Here is a 20,428-nt window from a genome sequence, read left to right as displayed (position 1 = left end):
TAGCGGTAAAAATAATTGATTGATTGCTTTTGATGCAACTACTGAAACTCCTACTGCTACACTTACTACTACTACTACTGCTGTAAATAAGTACAGTTGAATGCATATCTGCTCTGAAATAGCCTTATCTACAGTTTATCTATCTAAAGTAGTGTATTAAATTACAAAAATGTATTAAAAATTGCAACATTTATAGAAAATAATACACAGTAGACCTACAGTGGGGCCCAAAAGTCTGAGACCACTTTCCATGGTCCCACACTGTAGAAAACCCTGAGAACAAGTTCAGGTGGTGTATCTGAGAAGTTTCTTTTGTGCTGCTCACCTGAAAACTGCCGTAACTGCTGAGATCGCTTGCTTTCACTACTGCTGCTGCCTCCGCCGCTGCTCTTTTCTCATTTTACACACCCCAACAACAACTGTAGGCACTGAGTTTACGTTCTCCCCGGGAGGAATCATCACTGAGTCGTCTTGTCACTTTCCAAACTCTGCTGTGCTGAGATTGGTATAATCTTGCGGGAAATGCCAAATGTTGCAGTGGAGACTGCGCTGTTTTCCAGCAGTGAAGAAACGAAGAGAAGCAGCATTTTTTCACCTCCTTTATTCGCACATCTTGGCTACTACACCATGACGTCTATTTTTTAATTGACATCATGTCTTATTCGGTGGCTTTGTATAAGTTTCTTCTCGTCAATAGACAAGATCTCATTGTGGCATAAAAATATCTAGTCCCAACATCATAAAAATATAACTCAAGACTCATAGGAGCCTCTTTTGATGAGAGAGAGGAGTGTGTGAATAGGGGGTCCGATATGTGTGTGTTACCTGGGTGATCGGGAAGGCGTCCCCTCTGCCTTGTTGGGGTCCATCAGCCTCTGCAGTTGTTTCTGTAGAGCCATCCTCTCCGTTGCCTGTCTGCACGACACAACATACACAGACCAGAGGATGAAGACTGACACTGGCGCACAACAGGCAACACCAGTCTGAACGTACGGCTCGCAAGATGTCAACGTCCACTGAAAAGACAGAAACTACCCACTGTAACACTAACATCACATGTAGACCCAACAGTGACAGTAACACCATGTCTGCAATGGATGCATTCAGACACACTACTGCCATTTACATCGGGTGTTAAAATGCGTCTCGTATCCGGATTGTATGCAGATATGATTTTGACCTGATCACATTTACGCCTGGTTTTAATGTGTGTCTCCAGTGTCGGTTGCCAAGAATTGAATTGCCAAGTTTCGCTTGTATGCTTTCGTTGGACCGAACTGAAAGCAGACACTTGGGTGCTGGTTTGAAACGTGTTTCTGCCCACGTTGTTGTTTTATGTTGCTTGACAACGCAATTGCATTTACACTTGTGTCCAATGTGGTCTCAGTGTGTCCCTGACCAGCTCCGGAGGCGGCTTTGCTGACTGGATCGCCAACCGTCCTCAATGCGTCTTTGGTGCATCTACACTTGTACCTTCACGTCGTCATGCACCATCACCCGAAACGCATCTTAATACCAGCTGTAAATGGGATATCAGACGAAATCCAACAGCGCTCTGAGCCCAATACACAATCACCGTAGTTACATGTGTTGAGGCAGGAGAAAACTGACTAAAAGCCCAAAAACATGCTTCAGACAGACATTTGAAACACGCTGCTGAAATGTCTTCAGTATAAACAGCCTGTAACTGTGATGGCTGAGCTGTTGGTTAAGCTCAACTTAAACTGTGCCTGGCAACAGAGAGGGACAAAACAAAAACTCAGGGCTCTGTTTTCACAGCTGTCCTACAACCAGCACGAGCAGCGCCCCAACTGTTTGGTATTTTCCTGAAATCCTCTTTCCCGTCTGGTTTAGTGTTTTTGTGCCCAGTGCAACATGCGCAGTGAGAGAAGGGATGCAACCAGGAGAGGGTTTTGATCAAATGAGGCTGAGCAAAAGAGTTGCGGGTATTTTGGTGGAAACTGGGTCTCAGTCATTGTGCTGTCCTGGTGCAAAGCCTCAAAGCTGATCATCTGGTGATTCTATCAACAAGGGCAAACTAAATACTTGGAGAAAATGCACTGTATGCATTTAAAAATTCAAATAAACTATTTTAATTAAACACAGTAGATGTGTTTAAATTGGCAATGACAAATAGTGGGAGTTAAATCGGCATTTTAAAAAACTTAAAATAGTCATGACATCATTAAGGTCTGTAATAATAACAACAATACCTGAAAAGGTAACTACTGAAGCTGGTGCGGTAACTGTAACTCAAACATGAGCTAATGGTCACACAGACTGTAAATACAAACGTAAAAATACTTCAACTTACTCATTGAGCTGCTTGGTGAGTTTAACAACCTGTGAGGCCAGCGACATGCAGGTTTCCACGACGACCAGGTATCGAGCGCAGGTAGTGTGCCCCTGCCGCTCGGCGCTCTGGGAAGGCCGCTCCCCCTGCTGGTTCTGGACTGTCACGTTAGAGCCGTACTCCACGAGAGTCTGGATACACACGCAGATACTTTAACATTCACTTCTCAGACTTCAGACATGTTGATGCTTGTTTCTAAGTCAGGATTCAAAACATTCAGAAACACTGTTATTTCCAGTATTGGCTCTTTATTAGTACTGTGTAACTGTGTAATGCTGCCCCCCACAGTACATATCTACTTGGCTCTGCTGAGGAAAAAGCAGCTATTTTGTCTAAAACACATCATTAACTATCAGTGTTTTCACTGTCGGGCTGGCTAGCCAACAGGAAGCAGACAAGACTGGTAACATCCGCCTCTCCTTCAGCAGGGTGTGCCACCTACCAGCAGTAAAAAGCACCCGGCCTCCACTGTAGGAAAATGAGCTTCAGAGTGTCAGACGCATTTTTAATATAAGTAATGTCATGATAAGTAGGCGCTGGGAAAACTTTAAACCATGTTCTGTATTACTGAGTTGTAGGCTAAGAATTACTGGAACCATCTTTAGCGGGGCACTACAAGTCGATTAGTACGGGACATCGACCATTGGGGGAATAATTACTTCAGGGATCTTACCACATGTGTGTTGTGATCTTGATCATTTCCACTGTACAATGTGTGATGGAAGTTCAATTAATATATACGTGTGTAAACAAAGAATAATTAGAAGTTGAGGATGGATTTCTAAAAGTTACTTTTATTCTTCACTTGTTTGAGTCCTTTTAATTATTTGTTAAAAAAGAAAAAGTAAATGAGTTCATTTTCCATCCTCTGTTCCCCCCAGGCCTTGCTCTCTTTGACAATCTGCATGACGCATGGTGCTAACACGGTATCAGCAAGTGCTGAGGGATGCAGAGGATGGCAAATGACCCAGTGAAACAGTTGACAAGACCAACCACGAAGGACTGTGAGAAATCAGAAGAAACAGTCATAATTAAGTTGATACTGGTTGTTACTTTCCGGCAGTACACACCTGTATACAGGTGAGGTGTCCGTACTGAGCTGCTACATGGACCGCAGTGTTTCCGTTCTGGTCGACTTCGTCCAGAGAGATCGCCTGTTCCTGCATGAACTGAAGTAACCACAACAAGACCTTCTCCTGAAGAGACAGACAGAAGCAGAATGAGACTTTTTACCTCACTTCACTGAAACAAGTGAACCAACCGCACTCCAAGCTTCCCCAACACACGCACACACACACACACACACACACACACACAGTACATGCCCAACCTGCAGATTCGACATCATGAAAGAACAGCATTTAACAATATTAATTCATTTGCCACAGACAGATTGAGTCCCTCTAAACTGCAGACAGCCCCACCTAGACACACCACTCTCACCAACACATCAAGGTCTTTACATAAACATAATGTGGGTGTTAGGACCTTCCCCTTGAACACTTCTGCTGGCTTCTAGTAGTCAGTATTGGAATTTCTCCTATCTCGCCTTAACCGCAACCATCATTTGGTTGCTTCAAAAGGAAATTGTAGGAATAACCGCATGTGGAGCACAGACTGAGATCTCTCAAACACTATTGGATGGACTGTCCTGAATTCTGGTTCATTCATGGTCACCAGAGGATGAAAACGACTGCTTTTGGTGATCCTCTACTGTGTCTTCTAGCACATTTTATCACTGAAAACCTTTGCGGTTTTTTACCTTGACAATTAAATTTGGCAGACGTTCGGGTCCCCGTCAAGATGTATCAGGTCAAAATTTAAATTTGACCAACGCTTTGGTTTATGAGCAGAGACCTAAGACTAATGAGATTCCCATCAGCCTCAGCTGAACTGTGTGTCTAATTAGCACATGTTGCTTTACTTTCATCAGTCTTAGCTGAACTGTTTGAGAACTCGTGAGTTAAACAGACGTCTCCTGTCCTAGTGTGTCATTTCAAAACTAGGTCAGGTATTTCTGTGATTGCCTGATTGATGCAAATGTCAGTGTGATGGGCACAAATGGTAGGAAAAGACATACTCTTTAATGGAAATGCAGTTTTATAACTACTTGATGCCCTGATGTGACATATGCTGTTTAAATCATTTGACGAAACCCGACAGTGAAACAACGGAAAAATACAACCTACAGTCACAACACATTTCAGGTGCTGTCTTTTAAGACTTGTCCACACTTTTCAGGGACTTGTGGATATTGGAGATTGTTCGTGTGCATTACGGAGTTTGAGTGTGTGTCTGTTACCTGTCCATAGCGGGCAGCATAGTGGATCAGACTGGGATGTTCTCTGGTGCAGCTCAGCTCAGCGATGGCCTCTGTTTCACTCACCATCCACCTCACACACTCCAGATGACCGTTCTGAAACGGCAACACACACACGAACAAACACACACACACACGAACACACACACTACAGTAAGGACCAGGTGGTTGGAAATCTGTCATCCCGTTAATCTGAGTGAATAAACAAGCAACTTGTTGATAAGAGTAATCAGGAATCAGCACACAGCTGCCCAGCTTGCCTCTAGATAACAAACTTCCTGACTGGCAGAGAATCAAGAGCCCGCTTTCCACTGCAGGGAAGACAAAACAGGACCTCCTCAGTACTTACGATGTTCACTTTTGATTCCAGGGACAAATTTTTTTAACAACCGGCTGCTGCCAACAGAGCTGATGTAGAAGTGTACATCATTTTATCAAAAGCCGTCATCTTAAAACAGTATGACCTCACTGACCAGCTGCCGACAGACAATCAAAGGTCTGCATGTCCTTGTCAGGTGCAGAATGGAGGAAATTAAGCAGATTTCTGACTTTTTCCACTGCACAGGAACAAAGATATAGACATCAGGCTGGGTGAATACGCAGCTCAAACAAGGCTGAAGATGAAGCTGCACAAGAAACATCCATCCACATTTTTATTAAAGACAGTAAACGAAAATAATCCCTCATGGATCATGGATTCTTTGAGCCATTTTACGCTTCCCAATTCTCTCTACCTCGTACGCACACTGGCCACTTTATTATAAGCTTTGCAAAAAGGAGGAATTCATGGCAGAGCTGTTGTAGTGGATTGCTTTGGAGCTGACAGGTGTACCTAATAATGTGGTCAGTGCGTGTATTTGAAAGGTAAAACATGCTACATCCGTGGGGTTAATGGTAACTCAGAAGTGGGATTAGAAGGGAAATCTTTTGTTTGTTTGACATTTCTTTTCTCAAACATTTCTACAAGGTTTGCGACTGTCATTGTCTCTCTTAGCCACACTGGAGTCACTTTTTTTACCCTGTTTGATTTGACAAAAAAAACAGTTGACTTAAGTAGGAACAAGTTACACAGTTGTAAAGATGCATCCAGAACTTTTCTCTGCTCATTGTGTCATTAATAATGATGGAACGTGCCACATCTGGCCTGGAAACTGACTGTCAGTCAACTGTCCAATTACTTTTGAGCATCTCAATTTTAGCTTACTGTAGCTGCACTGCTGCTTTTAGCTACTCGGTCATGCCAACAAGGGGCTAGTAGCTAGCACAGCCCTACTTATTCATCATTTCTGTTTATTGTTACTAAAAATAAACTTATTGAGTGTTATGTTGTTTTCCTACATAGAAGCCGGTAATTTTCATTTGAAAAAAAGAAGTGGTCTGCTTGATTTTTCTCATATTTACTCTTAAAAAATACTATATGTATTCTTATTTGATTACTCTATTTATTATCAGAAGAACTGACCTTTAAATGGCAGACATTTTGACTTCTTTTAGTGGGAAAAGTGCAGGTACTACTAAGCACATTAACAATGTTCCATTTAGGTACCTCAGTGAGCCTTGCCAGTGACGCCACGTGCACAACACCAGAATCCCGAACGTGCACCTGAGCACTTAAATGAAATGCAGTTGTTACTGTTTATAGTAATTACACCCGTGCCTTTCCTGCTATGAAAAACTTCAGCTGATTTGTTCTTCCCCATGTAAAGCACTTTGTAACGCTGCTTTGAAAGGTACTTCACAAACATTTATTATTAGTTATTAGTTATTATTATTATTATTATTAACCATATTCAAATATTCAAATAATAGATAACTGCAGCAGTAGTCAAAACAGTGTTTTAGAAATTCATATTCAACACCTAACAAGTTTCTACAGTGTGTTACTAAGCAATTTTATGGTAAGTCGGTGATGAGACTGGTTTAATTACTGTAATAATCATTTAAATTTCTTCATATTTGTCCTAACAGAGGTGAAAAACATTCAATGATCTGCCCCAATCACTAAACTTAATGCAAATAGTAAACATGTTACTTTGGGAAGAAACAACACGCACTATCAACACACACACACACACACACACACACACACGCAGACCTTGACCCCCAGGCCTGCAGGGGTGAGCTGCTGGTTGTTTCGTTCGTTGAGGCCGTCCTCTCCCATCAGAGAGGTGAGATGCTGCAGACAGTCAGCGTGACCCTGAGAGGCCGAGATGTGCAGCAGGTTGTTCCCATCCTCGTCTCTGATCAGCTCCAGGTTATCTTCTGCCAGGTGAGGCTGCAGCAGTAGGAGGAGGAGGAGGAGGAGGGAGGGGAAGAGGAGCAAGGAAGAGTAGGGAAGGAAGGGGAGGTGGAGGAGGAGAATAGGTAGAAGAGGAACAAGAGGAGGGATAAGGACAAGAAGTGCAGGAGGAGGGGGAGGAAGACCAGGAGAAGATGGTGCAAGGACAGTTGGAGGAGGAAGAATTGCAGGAAGAAAAAAAGGAAGAGAAGGAAGAGCAAAAAGAGGAGGGAGTTGAGGAGTAGGGAGAGAACAAAGAAGTGGAGGAAGACGGGGAAGGAGAGGTGGAGGATTAAGGAGAAAGACAAAGAGGGGGAGAAGGAGGGAGAAGAGGAGAAGGTGCCAGTTGCAGGGGGAGGTGAGGAGAACGGAGAGGAGGGTGAGGAGGAGAAGCAGGCAGATGTGGAACAGGTAAAGGAAGTGGAGAGAGAAGAGGTGAAGGAGGAGAAAAAGAAGGAAAGGGGGCAAGGAAAAGGATTTGGAGAAAGGGAGTGAGAGGGAGCAAGATGTGGTGAAAGGACGGGACCGACAGGAGGAGGAGCAAGAAGGAGTTGAGGGGTAGAGGAACAGGAGGAGAAAGCGAAGGAAAGAGCAAGAAAAAGAGGAGGAGGAAGGAGATAAACAGGAAAACGGGAGATGGAGCAGAAGGGACAGGTAAATGTGGAGGAGTAAGAAAACAGTAGAGGAAAATGCAGTAGAGGAGAAAATCAAGAGAAAGAGCATAAGAGGAAGGACAGGAGGGAGATGGAGGAGTCGGAAGAAGAGGAAGAGGAGTGGTTGGAAAGAAGGAGGTGGGTGAAAAACAAGGGAAAAGTGTGAAAACGAGGAGGAACAACAGAGGAGGAGCAGTTGAAGAGGAGGAGAAGGAAGATAAAACATCAGATGGGGACTGCAAATGTTAGATCGCCCACCTCCTGCTCCTCCACTGGTCAGAACCAGCATGTGCTCCCCTCTGATGACCCCGCACTCACCAGCAGTGAGATCTGTCCCTCTCTGACGATGTTGATGATGTTCTGATTCTTCTTAGTCTCCTCGTCCAACTCCGCTCCTGGTCCTCCGCCTCCACCAAACCCCCTCGGCCCGCCACCTCCGCCCGCCCCTCCTCCTCCAGGTGCAGGAGCCCAGGGCTTGGAGCCATCCTGCCTGCTTACGCTGCACCCTGGAATGGGGTACATCAGCCCCGGGCCCCCTGGAGGTTCCACACCGGGCCTCTGGGTCTGGGAGTCTTGGTAGACGCGCGCAGACAGCAGCTTGTCTGGGAGTCATTGTTCAAACCAATCCAGTCATATCACATCATCTCATACCTTCATACAATGTGATGGCAGTGTTTTTGTCCACCAAGAAAGGGTAAAAAAAGAGAAGAAGCAAAGGTGACAGTACTGTTTGGACATACCTGCATCGGAGAAAGAGGAGAGGGAGGACGAGCAGCTGAGGAGTCCGGAGGAGAGCAGCTCCGGCTGGTAACCTCCAGCTGGGGAGCGGTGTAGGTGGTGGAGGTCTGGATCCATCGACTTGGACTTCCTCAGGTCCGACCACTTCACCGGAGACAGAACACAATACTGCAACAAAACATTACATCATTACAACTACCGTTCAATTAAAGACACAACATTACAGTCGATTAAATAATTCATTAATAAAGTTCATATTTCTTGCCTTCAAACAATTCATTGTTGAAACAGAAGCATAAAAACTAAAACTGCAAACATGTTGACTGGATAAAGGTTAAGTAAACTGGAAAGCCTAAAAGATAACTGACACGATTTGTAATGAAAGGAAACAAAATGGCTGCCTAAAAATATAAACACACTTAAAAGTGCTTTAAAGCATTGGGCTCAAAAATTTGTGGAAAATGTCTAATTGCAATTTTTAAGACCAATATTGCAATTTATAATTACTTTCCAATTATCTTCTATAAATTAACCTCCAGTTGTTGCCAAGCAAAACATAAACTTATCGTATTTCTACATGAAAAGAATCGGACAAAATGACGGAGCTCAGCTTTTAAGTCTTAGCAAGACTTCTACAGACAATTCTACCAATTTATATCACATTTAGCAAGATATTACATCGGTGGTATACTCAGTACTCAAATACAGGTCAGTCCTTTCTGTGTAGTGTACAGAATATATCTCAGGGTTTCGCCATCTACTCGAGCAGTCGGCTAATAAAACCACTCTGTGGACGACTACTTGTGGATGACATGATTTTACCCAACATCACCGATGCTTGTATAAATTTACATAGTTTCTTTCACAGTCATACAGGTGTGCCACCGTGGCGACCCCCTCAAAACAATTTAAGAAAAATCAATCTAGTCAACAGTAGTTGACTAGTGAACTACTGTTTTGCATTGAACCTCATGACTAGTGAGAAAAAGTAGTAGTGAACTTTCAATGCCCACCGTCTCATCCCCAATTTCTCTGTGCTTTCATTTAGCTGGTATGACAATTAAATACAGTTAAATACTGCAAAACTTAAGACATATTTAAAAGCCTTTTTTCATTCATGCTTTTATTCTGAAGGCCACGTACAGTATATTCCACAAGTCTTGCAAAAAAGTTCCTTTTACAGTAACTAAACTGTGTGCTTAGTTAAGCGATCCATACATAATGATTTCCACATCATTTTTTCTACGAGGTCACCCAGAGGGGCTCTGTGGATCGTAGACAGATTCACACATCCAAAGTATTGAAGAGTTTGTTTTGAGGTTGATAAGTTTGTACCTGAGTCTGTGAACTGCCGCTGCCCAGGCCCAGAGGCTCGTTGTGGGATAAAGCGGAGTTCTTCAGCCCTCCTCCCCGGTTCCTCTCCAGGGTGCCCCCACCCAGGTTGCTCCCCGTCACAGAGCGCTTGTCGTGAGGGACGCGAGGCAGCGTGGACATCTGCTGACTGGACTTGATATAAGGCACGTCCAGGATCTCGTCCATGTCGAGATCATAATGCTCCAGCTCCCCGAACAGGCCCTGAGGGTTACTCCCTCCAACAACACCACCGCTGCCGCCCAGGCTCTTCATCTTCCCCCCTGGCCCATCAGAGGAGGTGGAGGCATGAGTCGGCTTGTCAGAGCTGGGGTCATCTTTACTGCCCTCCCCCGGCTCCCCCAGACCCGGCCCCTGACCCTGGACTTTCCCATCAGAGTCCGATTCGGTTGTCTCTGGTTGGTGTTTGAGAGGGGAGACCCTCTTCACTGGCCGGAACTTACTGTGGACCTCAGCGAGCCCCGTGGGTTTAATTCCCCCGCCACTGTGGGAGGAAACCCCGACTCCAGTTGATGGCTGGAGCTGCAGAAGGAGATGAAATGATAAGAGATCAGTAATGTTATGCGGTAAATACACCTCGCTGAAGTACTGGTGTATATAAACTAGAGGAGGACATCAATTCTGCGTTGATGAGGTCTGACATCACTTTCTAAGCAATTTCACAAACAGTTATACACTGTAAAGGCAATTCTGCTACATAGTTTTAGCTGAACAGAGAACAAAAGTTCTAACTAAGCCATACTTTTATTATATACTTAAGTTACCTGGTCTCTCCTCAGCGTGACCATCACTCCTCCTGGACAGCTCTGGGATGCTCTTCAGAGACGTCACAGAATACTGAAGGATGAGGGGGGAGCACAAAAAGGGAGAGAGTGAGAGATGCTTGTGGACAGGTGCTGAACACCTGTGCAAAGCAGTTATATTTAGATATTTGTTAATTGCAGTAGCAGTTATGTTGCTCCAAGCACAGACGGAGTGTAACACGAAGCAGATAGGCAGCTGTAGGCAACAGCTGTGTAATTAAGCACTCAGTTGCCAGTTTTTTACACTCAGCGAAAACTAATGCAGTGTCTCTCTAAAACCTCCCTTCATGAAGGTTATAGTGTTTAGTTTTTGTGCGAACTAATTCAGAGAGGTGTTGATTCTTCTTTATGACCATTTTGGAGGCTCTAGTTTGTGCTGCTCTTGAATCATTCTGTGTTATACTGAGAGGGTGTTTCTAATATTTAGTTTATCCTTGTTGATATAAATGGGTTGGAAACCGCCAGTTTCAACATAAAACTGAACATTATAAGCTTCGTGAAGGAAGGATTTGTTGCCGGACTGTTCTATTAGACTGCATTCGTTTCAGCGAAATGTACCTAATAAACTGGACAATTAGTGTAGTTATCTGTTTGTAGAATCTACATGGCATAGAGCAGGCTGCACCCTATGGTGATTGTTCTATTTAACAGCTTGGTTAAAGTTGTTGCGGGTTGTTTGTTGGATAAATGCATACAGGAGCTAAGCTGTTGTTTTTTAAGTTTTTACACATTACTGTAGGTAGTTTTTGAAAAGCGGTAGCTGTAGGTAGAGGTGAGGCTGTTGCAAGTGCACAGTTAAGCCTCCTAGATGGTTGTTCACTGATCCAAAGGAACGAGACTGGGGTGGATAGAGACATTATTAGAAGACTTTATGGTATCGAGTATTTAAAGGTAACTTCCAGCACTTTTGTTTATTGTACAGTACTGCACTTCGGATAAGCCACCGATCAAAAACACCCCACTGGACGCTGTAAAAAAACGCTGGGACTCTCAGCGTTTGAGCAAGAAAACCAGAGAGCAGAAAACGAACAGCCATTAGTTTTAGGCAATTATATCCACAGCATCTGTCAGCGAGTGACTTAGGCACACAATGATGCTGCAGTGAAAGAAGCTGCACAAAATAAAATGTAATGAGCTCAGCTAGTCAGCCTGCGCTTAATAATAATAAAGACCAACGCTAAGTGTGTTGTTTTGTTGTTGTCACAAGGCCACCACTTCGTCTGTGTACAAACACACAGAGATGACATTTGGATTTCACCACCAGCCATAGACTGCCTTAGTTTTATTCAGCAGCAGTTTAGGCAGCTGCACGTCAACATCAGTCATCACGTTACACCACACTGACCACTGAATCATCAGAGAAGTCGATCTCATCCAGGTCCAGGTATTCAGGAGCCTCCATCTTCACACCACATCATCAGCCTCACAACCAGCTGCAGGCAAAAACAAATCATGTTATGACATAACTTTCATAAACACTCCTGCATCCAGAAGATACTCAAAAACCATCTCAAACACACACTTTGATAACCACCGAATAAAAGCCTTAACATTCTGCTGTTCGTACATTCTATGTGCAGCCTCCTAAACATTTTGAGAATTAATGTTGCAGCGATATGATCAGCAGGAACAAAACACAGGAAGTAGCCGCAGGAAACTGAGAACAGTCCTGTTGAAAATTTCTGGTAGTGTTTTAGTGTTTTCTGTGTTTTTGTTCAACTTTTTCTAACTGAGACGACAAACTTTTGCACAGTGAATAAAGAGGAAACTGTGGAAATAACACAGGTCACTTCTATTGTAAGGAGGATTTTCCCTCTCACCAGCCAACAATGGCTGAATGTAAAACGTGTTGTCCGAAGAAAATCAAATCCTTTTGTGCACAGTAATACTGCGGGTTTAAAACTGTTTAGAGCTCAAAGTGTCAACTGCACAAACTGCCTGAGCTGTAGCGATCAAAGGCAACAAACAGCAGGATAATCAGGTTTAATCAGAGACCAGCGTGACTCATAGCGCACACAGAGATTTAAAAACGCAGCACGCAACATGGACCAACACGAGAACCCACCCTGGTGGCAAAACTAATCTCTGAGCAAACTGTCAAATAACACTGAGCATGAGACTGAAAATCTGTTGAGGTTCTGCTCATTATAAAACTAATTGTAAGGGCTAGAAATAATATCTTCAATGTTTATTTGCTTCATCGGTTGACTGTTTAGTCTATAAAATCTGAAAAACGACAACGAACACCTATCATGAGTCCCAAAAAAAGACATGTTTCCAAACCACTTTTGGATCCAGTTGTCGGCCCAACTGGATTCAGTTTATAAGACAATAAACTTCAAATTCTTTTGGGAATCTGGAACTTATGGCTGGTTTTCAAATCTCAATATTTTTTTGGTACTGTCTGAAATGTGTCCAAAAACTGGCATCAGATGTCTGGTCAGGCTCTTCATCTTGTTTACTTATTCTCTTGATTAAATATTGTGTCTAATTTAAACCACAATGTCACCAATTCTCGACTGTATTTTATTTAAACATAGTGTTGTGTTGAGATAACATCTAACATTTGACAACTTTGGCCTTTTTTCTTAAAACAAAAAATAAATAAATAATATGCTTATATGCTCACCAAGCACTTTATTAGGAACACCTGTACAGCTGCTTAATCATCCAAATAAATCAGCCAATCATGTGGCAGCAGTTTAATGCACAACATCCTGCTGATACAGGTCAGGAGCTTCAGTCAATGTTCACATCAAACATCAGACTGGGGACAAAATCTGATCTCAGTGACTTTGACTGTGACGTGACTGTTGGTTTGAGTGTTTGTGAAACTGCTGAACTCCTCTAGAGGAGCTGACTGAAAGGCTACGGTGACTCAGATAAACACTCTTTACAAATATGGTGAGCAGAGAAGCTTCTCAGGATGAACAACACGTCCAACCTTGAGGGGGATGGACTACAACAGCAGAAGACCACGTCAGGTTCCAGTCCTGTCAGCCAAGAACAGAAACCTGAGCCTGCAGTGGGCACAGGCTGCACCAACACTGGGCAGTTGAAGACTGGAAAAACATAGCCTGGTCTGATGGATCTGGATTTCTGCTGAGGCAGCAGATGGTCGGGTCAGAATCTGGTGTCAACAGCATGAATCCATGGACCCAACCTGCCTCGTGTCAACAGTCCAGACTGGTGGTGGTGTAATGGTGTGGGGGAGGTTTTCTTGGCTCCACTTTGGGCCTTAATACCAACCAATCATGGTCTGAATGCCACAGCCTGTCTGAGTGTTGCTGCTGACCATGTGCCTCCCCTTATGTCCACAGTTTACCATCTTCTAATGGCTACTTCCTGCAGGATAATGCACCAGGTCACAAGGCAAAAGTCGCCTCAAACTGGTTTCATTAACATGACGTTGAGTTCAGTGAACTTCAGTGGCCCCCCCCCAGTCTCCAGATCTGGATCCAGTAGAACACCTTGGATGGGATGTGGTGGAACACGAGACTGGCAGTATGAATGTGTAGCTGACAAATCTGCGATGCACTGTGATGCATGCATGTGATGGACTCATGTAGACATGAGTGAACTACATGAAGTGTCTGCTGATTAGACCACTCTTTCTTTAAATCTCTCTCTCGCAAGTTTCCCAACTCTATGGTAATGTGATACTAAATTACTCGGGAATCCCTTTACTTGACAACAATTTTTACAATTGACCAACTGTTTGAATGATTCAACAGAACAAAAATGCTGAACATTTTCTGGTTCCACCCTCCCCTGTGTGAGGTTTGGCTGTTTTACTCTGTTTTAGATTATTTTAATTTGAACTTTTTTGGGTTTTGGACTGTCGGTTGGACAAAGACATTTAAAGACCTTGGCATCTGGGCTTAAGTGGCAAATAGCAAAGCACATTTACTCAAGTACTGTACTTGAGTTGTACTGTGTTGAGGTATGTGTATTTTACTCAAGTATTTCCATTTAACTCTACTTTGTATTTGAACTCCACTACATGTCAGAGGCAAATATTGCACCTTTTACTCCACTACAAATGTAGTGGATCTGAAAGCTATTAGTTATATAAATACTTTGCAGATTCAAATTGTACACTTAAAACAAATGATCAGTTTTGAAAATATGATAAAATAATATGGATGAAACCAACCAACAATACATCAGTTTGATAAAATCATCTACAACGCTAAAATACTGTTTACATGAAATGTATCAGTAATAATAATAATAATTCAACAATAATAGTCATATAACTCTGTTCTTAGACATTTGCTACTTCAGGTACAATTTCCTGATAATAGCTATGTACTTTTTTACAACTGTACTGAAGTATAATTTTGAATGCAGGACCTTTACTTGTCATAAAATACGTACTCACATTAAGGTATTGCTATTTTTATTTAAGTTAAAGATCTAATACTTCTGGGAAATTTGGGTGGGCACAGTCACTGTGAAATTTTATAGATCAAACAGTTAACTGGAAGTTCTAACAGGATACTAAGACACCAAGACTAGGTCGAAACCTAGTATATGGCTGGACCACGTATGCCCAATGTGCGAAATTGAGGAAATAGATAAAAACTGCTGTGGAACCGCTCTAAAAAACTGCTTTCACTGGAAAGCAGCTAAAGCCTGCTCGAAAAGTCGCTAAAGACAGACTGAGGAGCACATTCAGCATCAGATTTTCATTCTGCCTTGGTGTACCACAGAGCGGCACAGGAGGTCCTTCTTGCCCACTGACATCAGACTCTACAACTCATCCCTGGTCTAACCATCACAGACAAAGGAACAAGTGTGAAATAGTGACTGTAACGCGGCCCAGTGAGATTATATGTTAAACAGCAGTCACTTCCAAGCCATTTCCAAGCTGCTGCTCTGCTCTGCTGAAATCCTGAATTTATAACTGGTGACAAAAATCACCAGACACATCGGTTAAAGACAACGGCTGTGCTGTGATTTCAGGTGTATTTACCTGTAAAACGATCAGTCAGAGAGAAAGTTAGAAGCTCGTTCGGGTCTGTGTCAGCTGCCATGCGGTCATTTGAATGAGAGGCATAGAGAGGTGTGTCTGCTGAGGGAAAGCCAGACCTCACATTTGCTGGGAAATACCGGTGACTTTCTTCTACAGAAAGTAGCTGAGGTTTGTCCAGAAAGTCACTTAATTTGTCACTAGTTGCTTTTGTGAAGAAAAGTGGCTAAAGGGGTCAGAAAAGTTGGTAAATCTAGCAACACAGGCACTTAGTTGGCAACACTGTCTGTAAACGCCCCTGATGACATATTAGAAAACTGTTCGTGCCAATTCATTTTGAAAGAGCAACGGCCAATGGTGAAACTCTAATACCTGGCCAGCTGACCAGTGGTGTAACTCAGTAAGTCGGTCAGTCAGCGACAGACATTCGCATTCATTGGGCTGGCCCCACTGTTGGTGGTCCAGCCATAACAGCTGGAAGCCTGCTGCAACTGTAACTAGTAATACATCAATTACTATTATTACCACTGTACTATCAGCTACTCACTTCTGATCCTGTTGCTCCCTACAGTAAAATGGTCTTTTCTGTTGCCACCATTTACACTGCCAAACAGTGTCAAAGGTCGGCTGGGCTGAAAAGCTAAGAGGTTTCTTTATGTTTTGAAATGAACAAGCTTTGATTTAAGGCCACAGGATGTTCGGAAAACAGCAAAAGTCTGAGCTTCCGTGTAAGAGTGGAGTTGTTTTCAGACTGTGTGGGAGTAACCACAGAACTAAACCAGTCAAAATAAAAAACCTCTGATTGTAGCTTTGAGAAACAGTCGAGCCTAACATCCTTGATAACAACAGTTTAGGCCTGTAACCTAAAATCAAAAATAAGACTGAATTTAAAAAGATAGGCGACGTCTGTTCTCTGTTTATGTGAACAGCTGACGAGTCCAAATCCTTCCAGGCAGCGAGACACAAAAACAAACAGAGAGACGGTTTTTGAAATGTTGTTTCAGAGTAAGGACAAGAAACAAGGACAGGACTTTTCAGGAGGAATTTTACAGAGATTCGATTACTCTTTCTACACAGTGTAATTAGATATACATGTTTCTTCACATTTCCCTCAGAGGTCAGGTGAAATGACGAGCCCCATCAAAAAAGAAAAAGTCCTCCTGCCAACAAGCCTGTCTGATGTTAATGTTGTGTCTTGTTTTTTAAACTGGTGTAAAAATAGAAAAGCAAGTGCTGGAGCTATTTGTTTTCTCGTAAACACTAGGAGAAGTGACTGCCCGCACCGTCTCTCAAGTCCTCAACCCATAGAGGGGTTGGTGGTTTGAGCTCTGTCCTCTCTGCTGTCAACTAAACCCAGCTGACTACAGGATGGGCCACTGCCTTTAACCAACAAAATATAACATGAAAATCAGTCACGTCCTGGGGGCCTGGGGAGTCTTTTTGTTAAACACAGTACTTCAGTAAATGTATTTTGTGTCCCACAGAGAAGAAACAGATATAGACCTTCTCGCCTGACTCTGTAAGATGTCAAACTCCACTATTACCAAAATTTTCTCCTTTGAAAAGTTAACCCTAAACACTTAAAATGATCTGTGCTAATACTAACTGCAGATCCACTCAGGATACGATATACGAATACGATAACTGAGTACCAATAACGACATGATACCTGTTTTGAGGCCTCACTGTGAGCAGAAGAAAATTTTACTTGAGAAATATGAACATTTTTCCCTAACAGAAAATATAAAAACCTTTCTTCACTGAACTAAAGAAGTTAATCTGTCAAATGTGAAATGTAGTTTAAGCACAAGCAGCTGTACAAGATTTTGATCATATAAATACTCAAAAATTTTGATTTCAATGAGGATCTGTCTGATCAAAGGATAAGTAAACACAAGTATGAACCTGACCAGACATTCAGCGCCATCTTTGGGTACTTTTACAGACAGGTTTCAATTCTCTGTACCACAAAAGTATTGAGATTTGATTTGAAGCCTTGACTACTGGGGGTGAGGCTGGTGGTCTGGGGTCTAAGATGCTGACCACTCAACCGCCGCAATGTCCCCACTATGAGTTGAACTGGGGAGTTCTCTGGCATCTTATCTCTCCTCTGCCCCCCCCCATTTTACTGTCACCTCCCTGCTGTAGGCTGTCTATAAAAAAGCAAAAAAAAAAGCCCAATAAAAGTTACTAAAGGTACAACAATCGAAGGTATTTGAGATGGGAAAGGGAATAGGGTGCACTACAATGGGCTTACACTTGGGAACTGCTGTTGGACAATCAAACCCAGAAGAAAAGAAAATCAAATACAGACGTCCTGAAAAGGATCCTAAGAATGATGATGTTTTGCATTAAAACAGCAAAGAAGATTAGTCTGGTGAAATTCCCAGTTAGAAAGTAGCTTAATCTAATTCATAATTTAACACACGTACGATCTTCGCTCTGTAATATTTATTCACAATAAGAAAAAGTTCTCAGCTCGTGGAAACACTGATGTTTCCAGTAATTTGTGCTCTCCTCCCCCAGTGAATGCAGACACTGTGCAGAAACAGTGTGGTAATCAGTAACAAACCAGCTTAGGTATCAGCAAAATAGTGGTTTTAGACATATGCAGCCGGACCAAGCATCACATTTACAGAATAATAACGGCAACGCTCCACTAGACTCGTGGCGGTGTTGTAAAAAGATCAAAAATGCTCATATCTGTATGAGCCAAAATAAAGAAACTAGTAATAAATGAGAACCTGCGGAAAAGAAAGTTTCTGTCGTGCATCCCTACACGAACCAAGCCTCTTCCCAGAGCAGAACTTGAAAATATTTACTTTCAAAACATGTTCTCTCTCCTTCTCCACTACCTTAACCATCAATAATCTCATTTGGTAAACACTCAGTTTGAGGCTGTAATTTCAGATTACATGGAAACTTGATTACAGGCATTAAGAGCTGCAGACTGGACGGTGGCCAGTTTAAATCTCATTAGTGTTTTGTGGCCGGTACAGTGGGTTCACGCTGTTATTTCACTGTCAGTGGTCATAATTTTTATCCACATTTCATAACACTGGCATTTAGGACTGATATCAGACTTGACATGTCACATTTCTTTTGCACCTTCATAAAGAAACCCAGATGGTTACAAAAGCTAGTTTTTTTTCCATTGTAAACATGGTATATTTCATGTTTCTTGTAAAACCTTCACATCTAGGTTTAGAGGGCTGGGTGATAACTCCAAATAATCAATCATTTACTGACTTTAAGCGATTTCCCACAGTGTCTTAAAGCGGAGTTTGGCATCATCAACTGAAACAAAGACCACCACCTCAAAATTACACTTCTATGAAAGAAAATATTATCCTTACAGGGAAAAACAGTCAGAGGTATTATTTCACACAGTAAACAGCACATATGTAAGGGGTTTGATTAGTCAGGATCTGGGTGAGTTTCCACCTCGGCTTAACTATGACCTCTGGGAAAACCCTGGAAATGATCATAGTTTTATCATTTTACAACACTGTGTGGTCCAAATTAACATTTCAAGGATAAATATATTTAAAAACTAATAAAATTAGTTCTTGAAGGTTTTGTTTTGCATGTTTTTAGAGCTTCTGATGTAAATTATTATAGTGGGGAAAAAAAAACTTACCTCGCTGAATATTCAGTTTGATCTCGTTACGCTTGACTGCGTACACTTTTGGCGTATCATGATATAAATCAGCAGCGTAGTGACAAAGCTGAACAGTGGTTCAGGCTGCATTATTAGTGATGGCAGCAACCACCAGCGAGTCAGTTTCAGCTTCAGGTGTATAAGAATTAAGGCTGAACTAACGATTATTTTTATTGTCATTTAATCTGTTGACTATTTGCTCGATCAACTGATTAACCGTTTGGTTAATAATATGTCAGGAAATAGCGAAAAATGTCCAACCCAATGTCCCACAGACGAAGGTGGCCTCTTCAAATGTATTGTTTCGTCAGACCAACGCACCCAAGCAAATGCCGAAAAAATATTCACTTAACGCTGACAGAAGACAGTGGCAACCAGAAATTAATCATAACTGGGAAGCTGCAGACACCAAACTTTGACATATTTTCCTAAAAACCGTTTTCAACTTTTTTTAGTTGAAAACAACTAATCGATTATCGAAATAGCTGCCAATTAATTTCCTGCCGACTGACTGATCGATTAATTGACAAACAGCATGATCACCCTAGTCTGGTGCCTCCAGGTTAGCGTCTGAGGATCTTACTTTGCTGAATATCTGCTCATAATTTACCTTTTATTGGCAAAAATGAGGGGGGGGCGTTCAATTTTGAGCGAAAGCACTGACTGAAAAATACCCACAGGCTGAAGAAATTAAAAGAAAAATAACGTTTGACAACAACGTAGATGCGATTCTTGCTTTGTTTTCTATCATTTAAAGGGTTATCTGGTACTAGAATGGTTACTAGATAAGAGACGGTACCAAACAGACCTCCGGTAGCTAATAAAGCCGCTTTCTTTCTGTACTTACAGGTGAAAACAGTGACTGTGGAGTGAGTTTACGCGGTTTGTCCCGATTTAATCCGCTGATACCTGCTCACGTAGCAGCAGGAGGCTAATTAGCTCGGCTAGCTGCGGAGAAGCTAACGTGGAAGCTAGGTGACTAACGCTAGCCAGGCGGGCACGCAGGCAGCTGGAAAATTAGGTCAGAACAGAAAGCTCAGGTAAAAAAAAAAAAAAAAAAAAAAAAGAACAATAAAAAAAAAACACAACACGACCCCCGACCCGGAATAAGGAGCGGTCCCTTCTTGGTTCAAGGGCAGTTTTTTTAGGATACGGTACCTTCTCGAAGTCAGGCGGCCGAGGAGAAGTGGCTGGTCTGAGGGGATGATACAGCTAGCGGAGCCGCTAGCAGGAGTCCTTCGATCCAGCTGTTTTCTTTTTTTTTCCCCCTTCTGAC

General features: G+C 42.5%; 1 protein-coding gene across 1 annotated transcript in view; it reads right to left on the bottom strand.

Annotated features, from left to right (window-relative positions):
- LOC120805147 (synuclein, alpha interacting protein) overlaps nucleotides 1–20,428 on the bottom strand; it is a 28,214-nt gene extending 7,786 nt beyond the window's left edge. The window contains 12 exon segments of the mRNA XM_040155068.1: nucleotides 826–915; nucleotides 2,315–2,484; nucleotides 3,424–3,549; nucleotides 4,656–4,769; nucleotides 6,769–6,948; nucleotides 7,923–8,206; nucleotides 8,345–8,510; nucleotides 9,678–10,215; nucleotides 10,217–10,235; nucleotides 10,478–10,550; nucleotides 11,862–11,949; nucleotides 20,311–20,428. Of these exon segments, the coding sequence (XP_040011002.1) occupies nucleotides 826–915; nucleotides 2,315–2,484; nucleotides 3,424–3,549; nucleotides 4,656–4,769; nucleotides 6,769–6,948; nucleotides 7,923–8,206; nucleotides 8,345–8,510; nucleotides 9,678–10,215; nucleotides 10,217–10,235; nucleotides 10,478–10,550; nucleotides 11,862–11,918 (1,817 nt within the window). The 5' untranslated portion in view covers nucleotides 11,919–11,949; nucleotides 20,311–20,428.

Source organism: Xiphias gladius, chromosome 19 (assembly GCF_016859285.1).
Source record: "Xiphias gladius isolate SHS-SW01 ecotype Sanya breed wild chromosome 19, ASM1685928v1, whole genome shotgun sequence".
Classification (NCBI taxonomy): Eukaryota; Metazoa; Chordata; class Actinopteri; order Istiophoriformes; family Xiphiidae; genus Xiphias; species Xiphias gladius.
The sequence above is the reverse complement of the archived record's forward strand: the minus strand, read 5'-3'. Positions and strand labels throughout refer to the sequence as shown.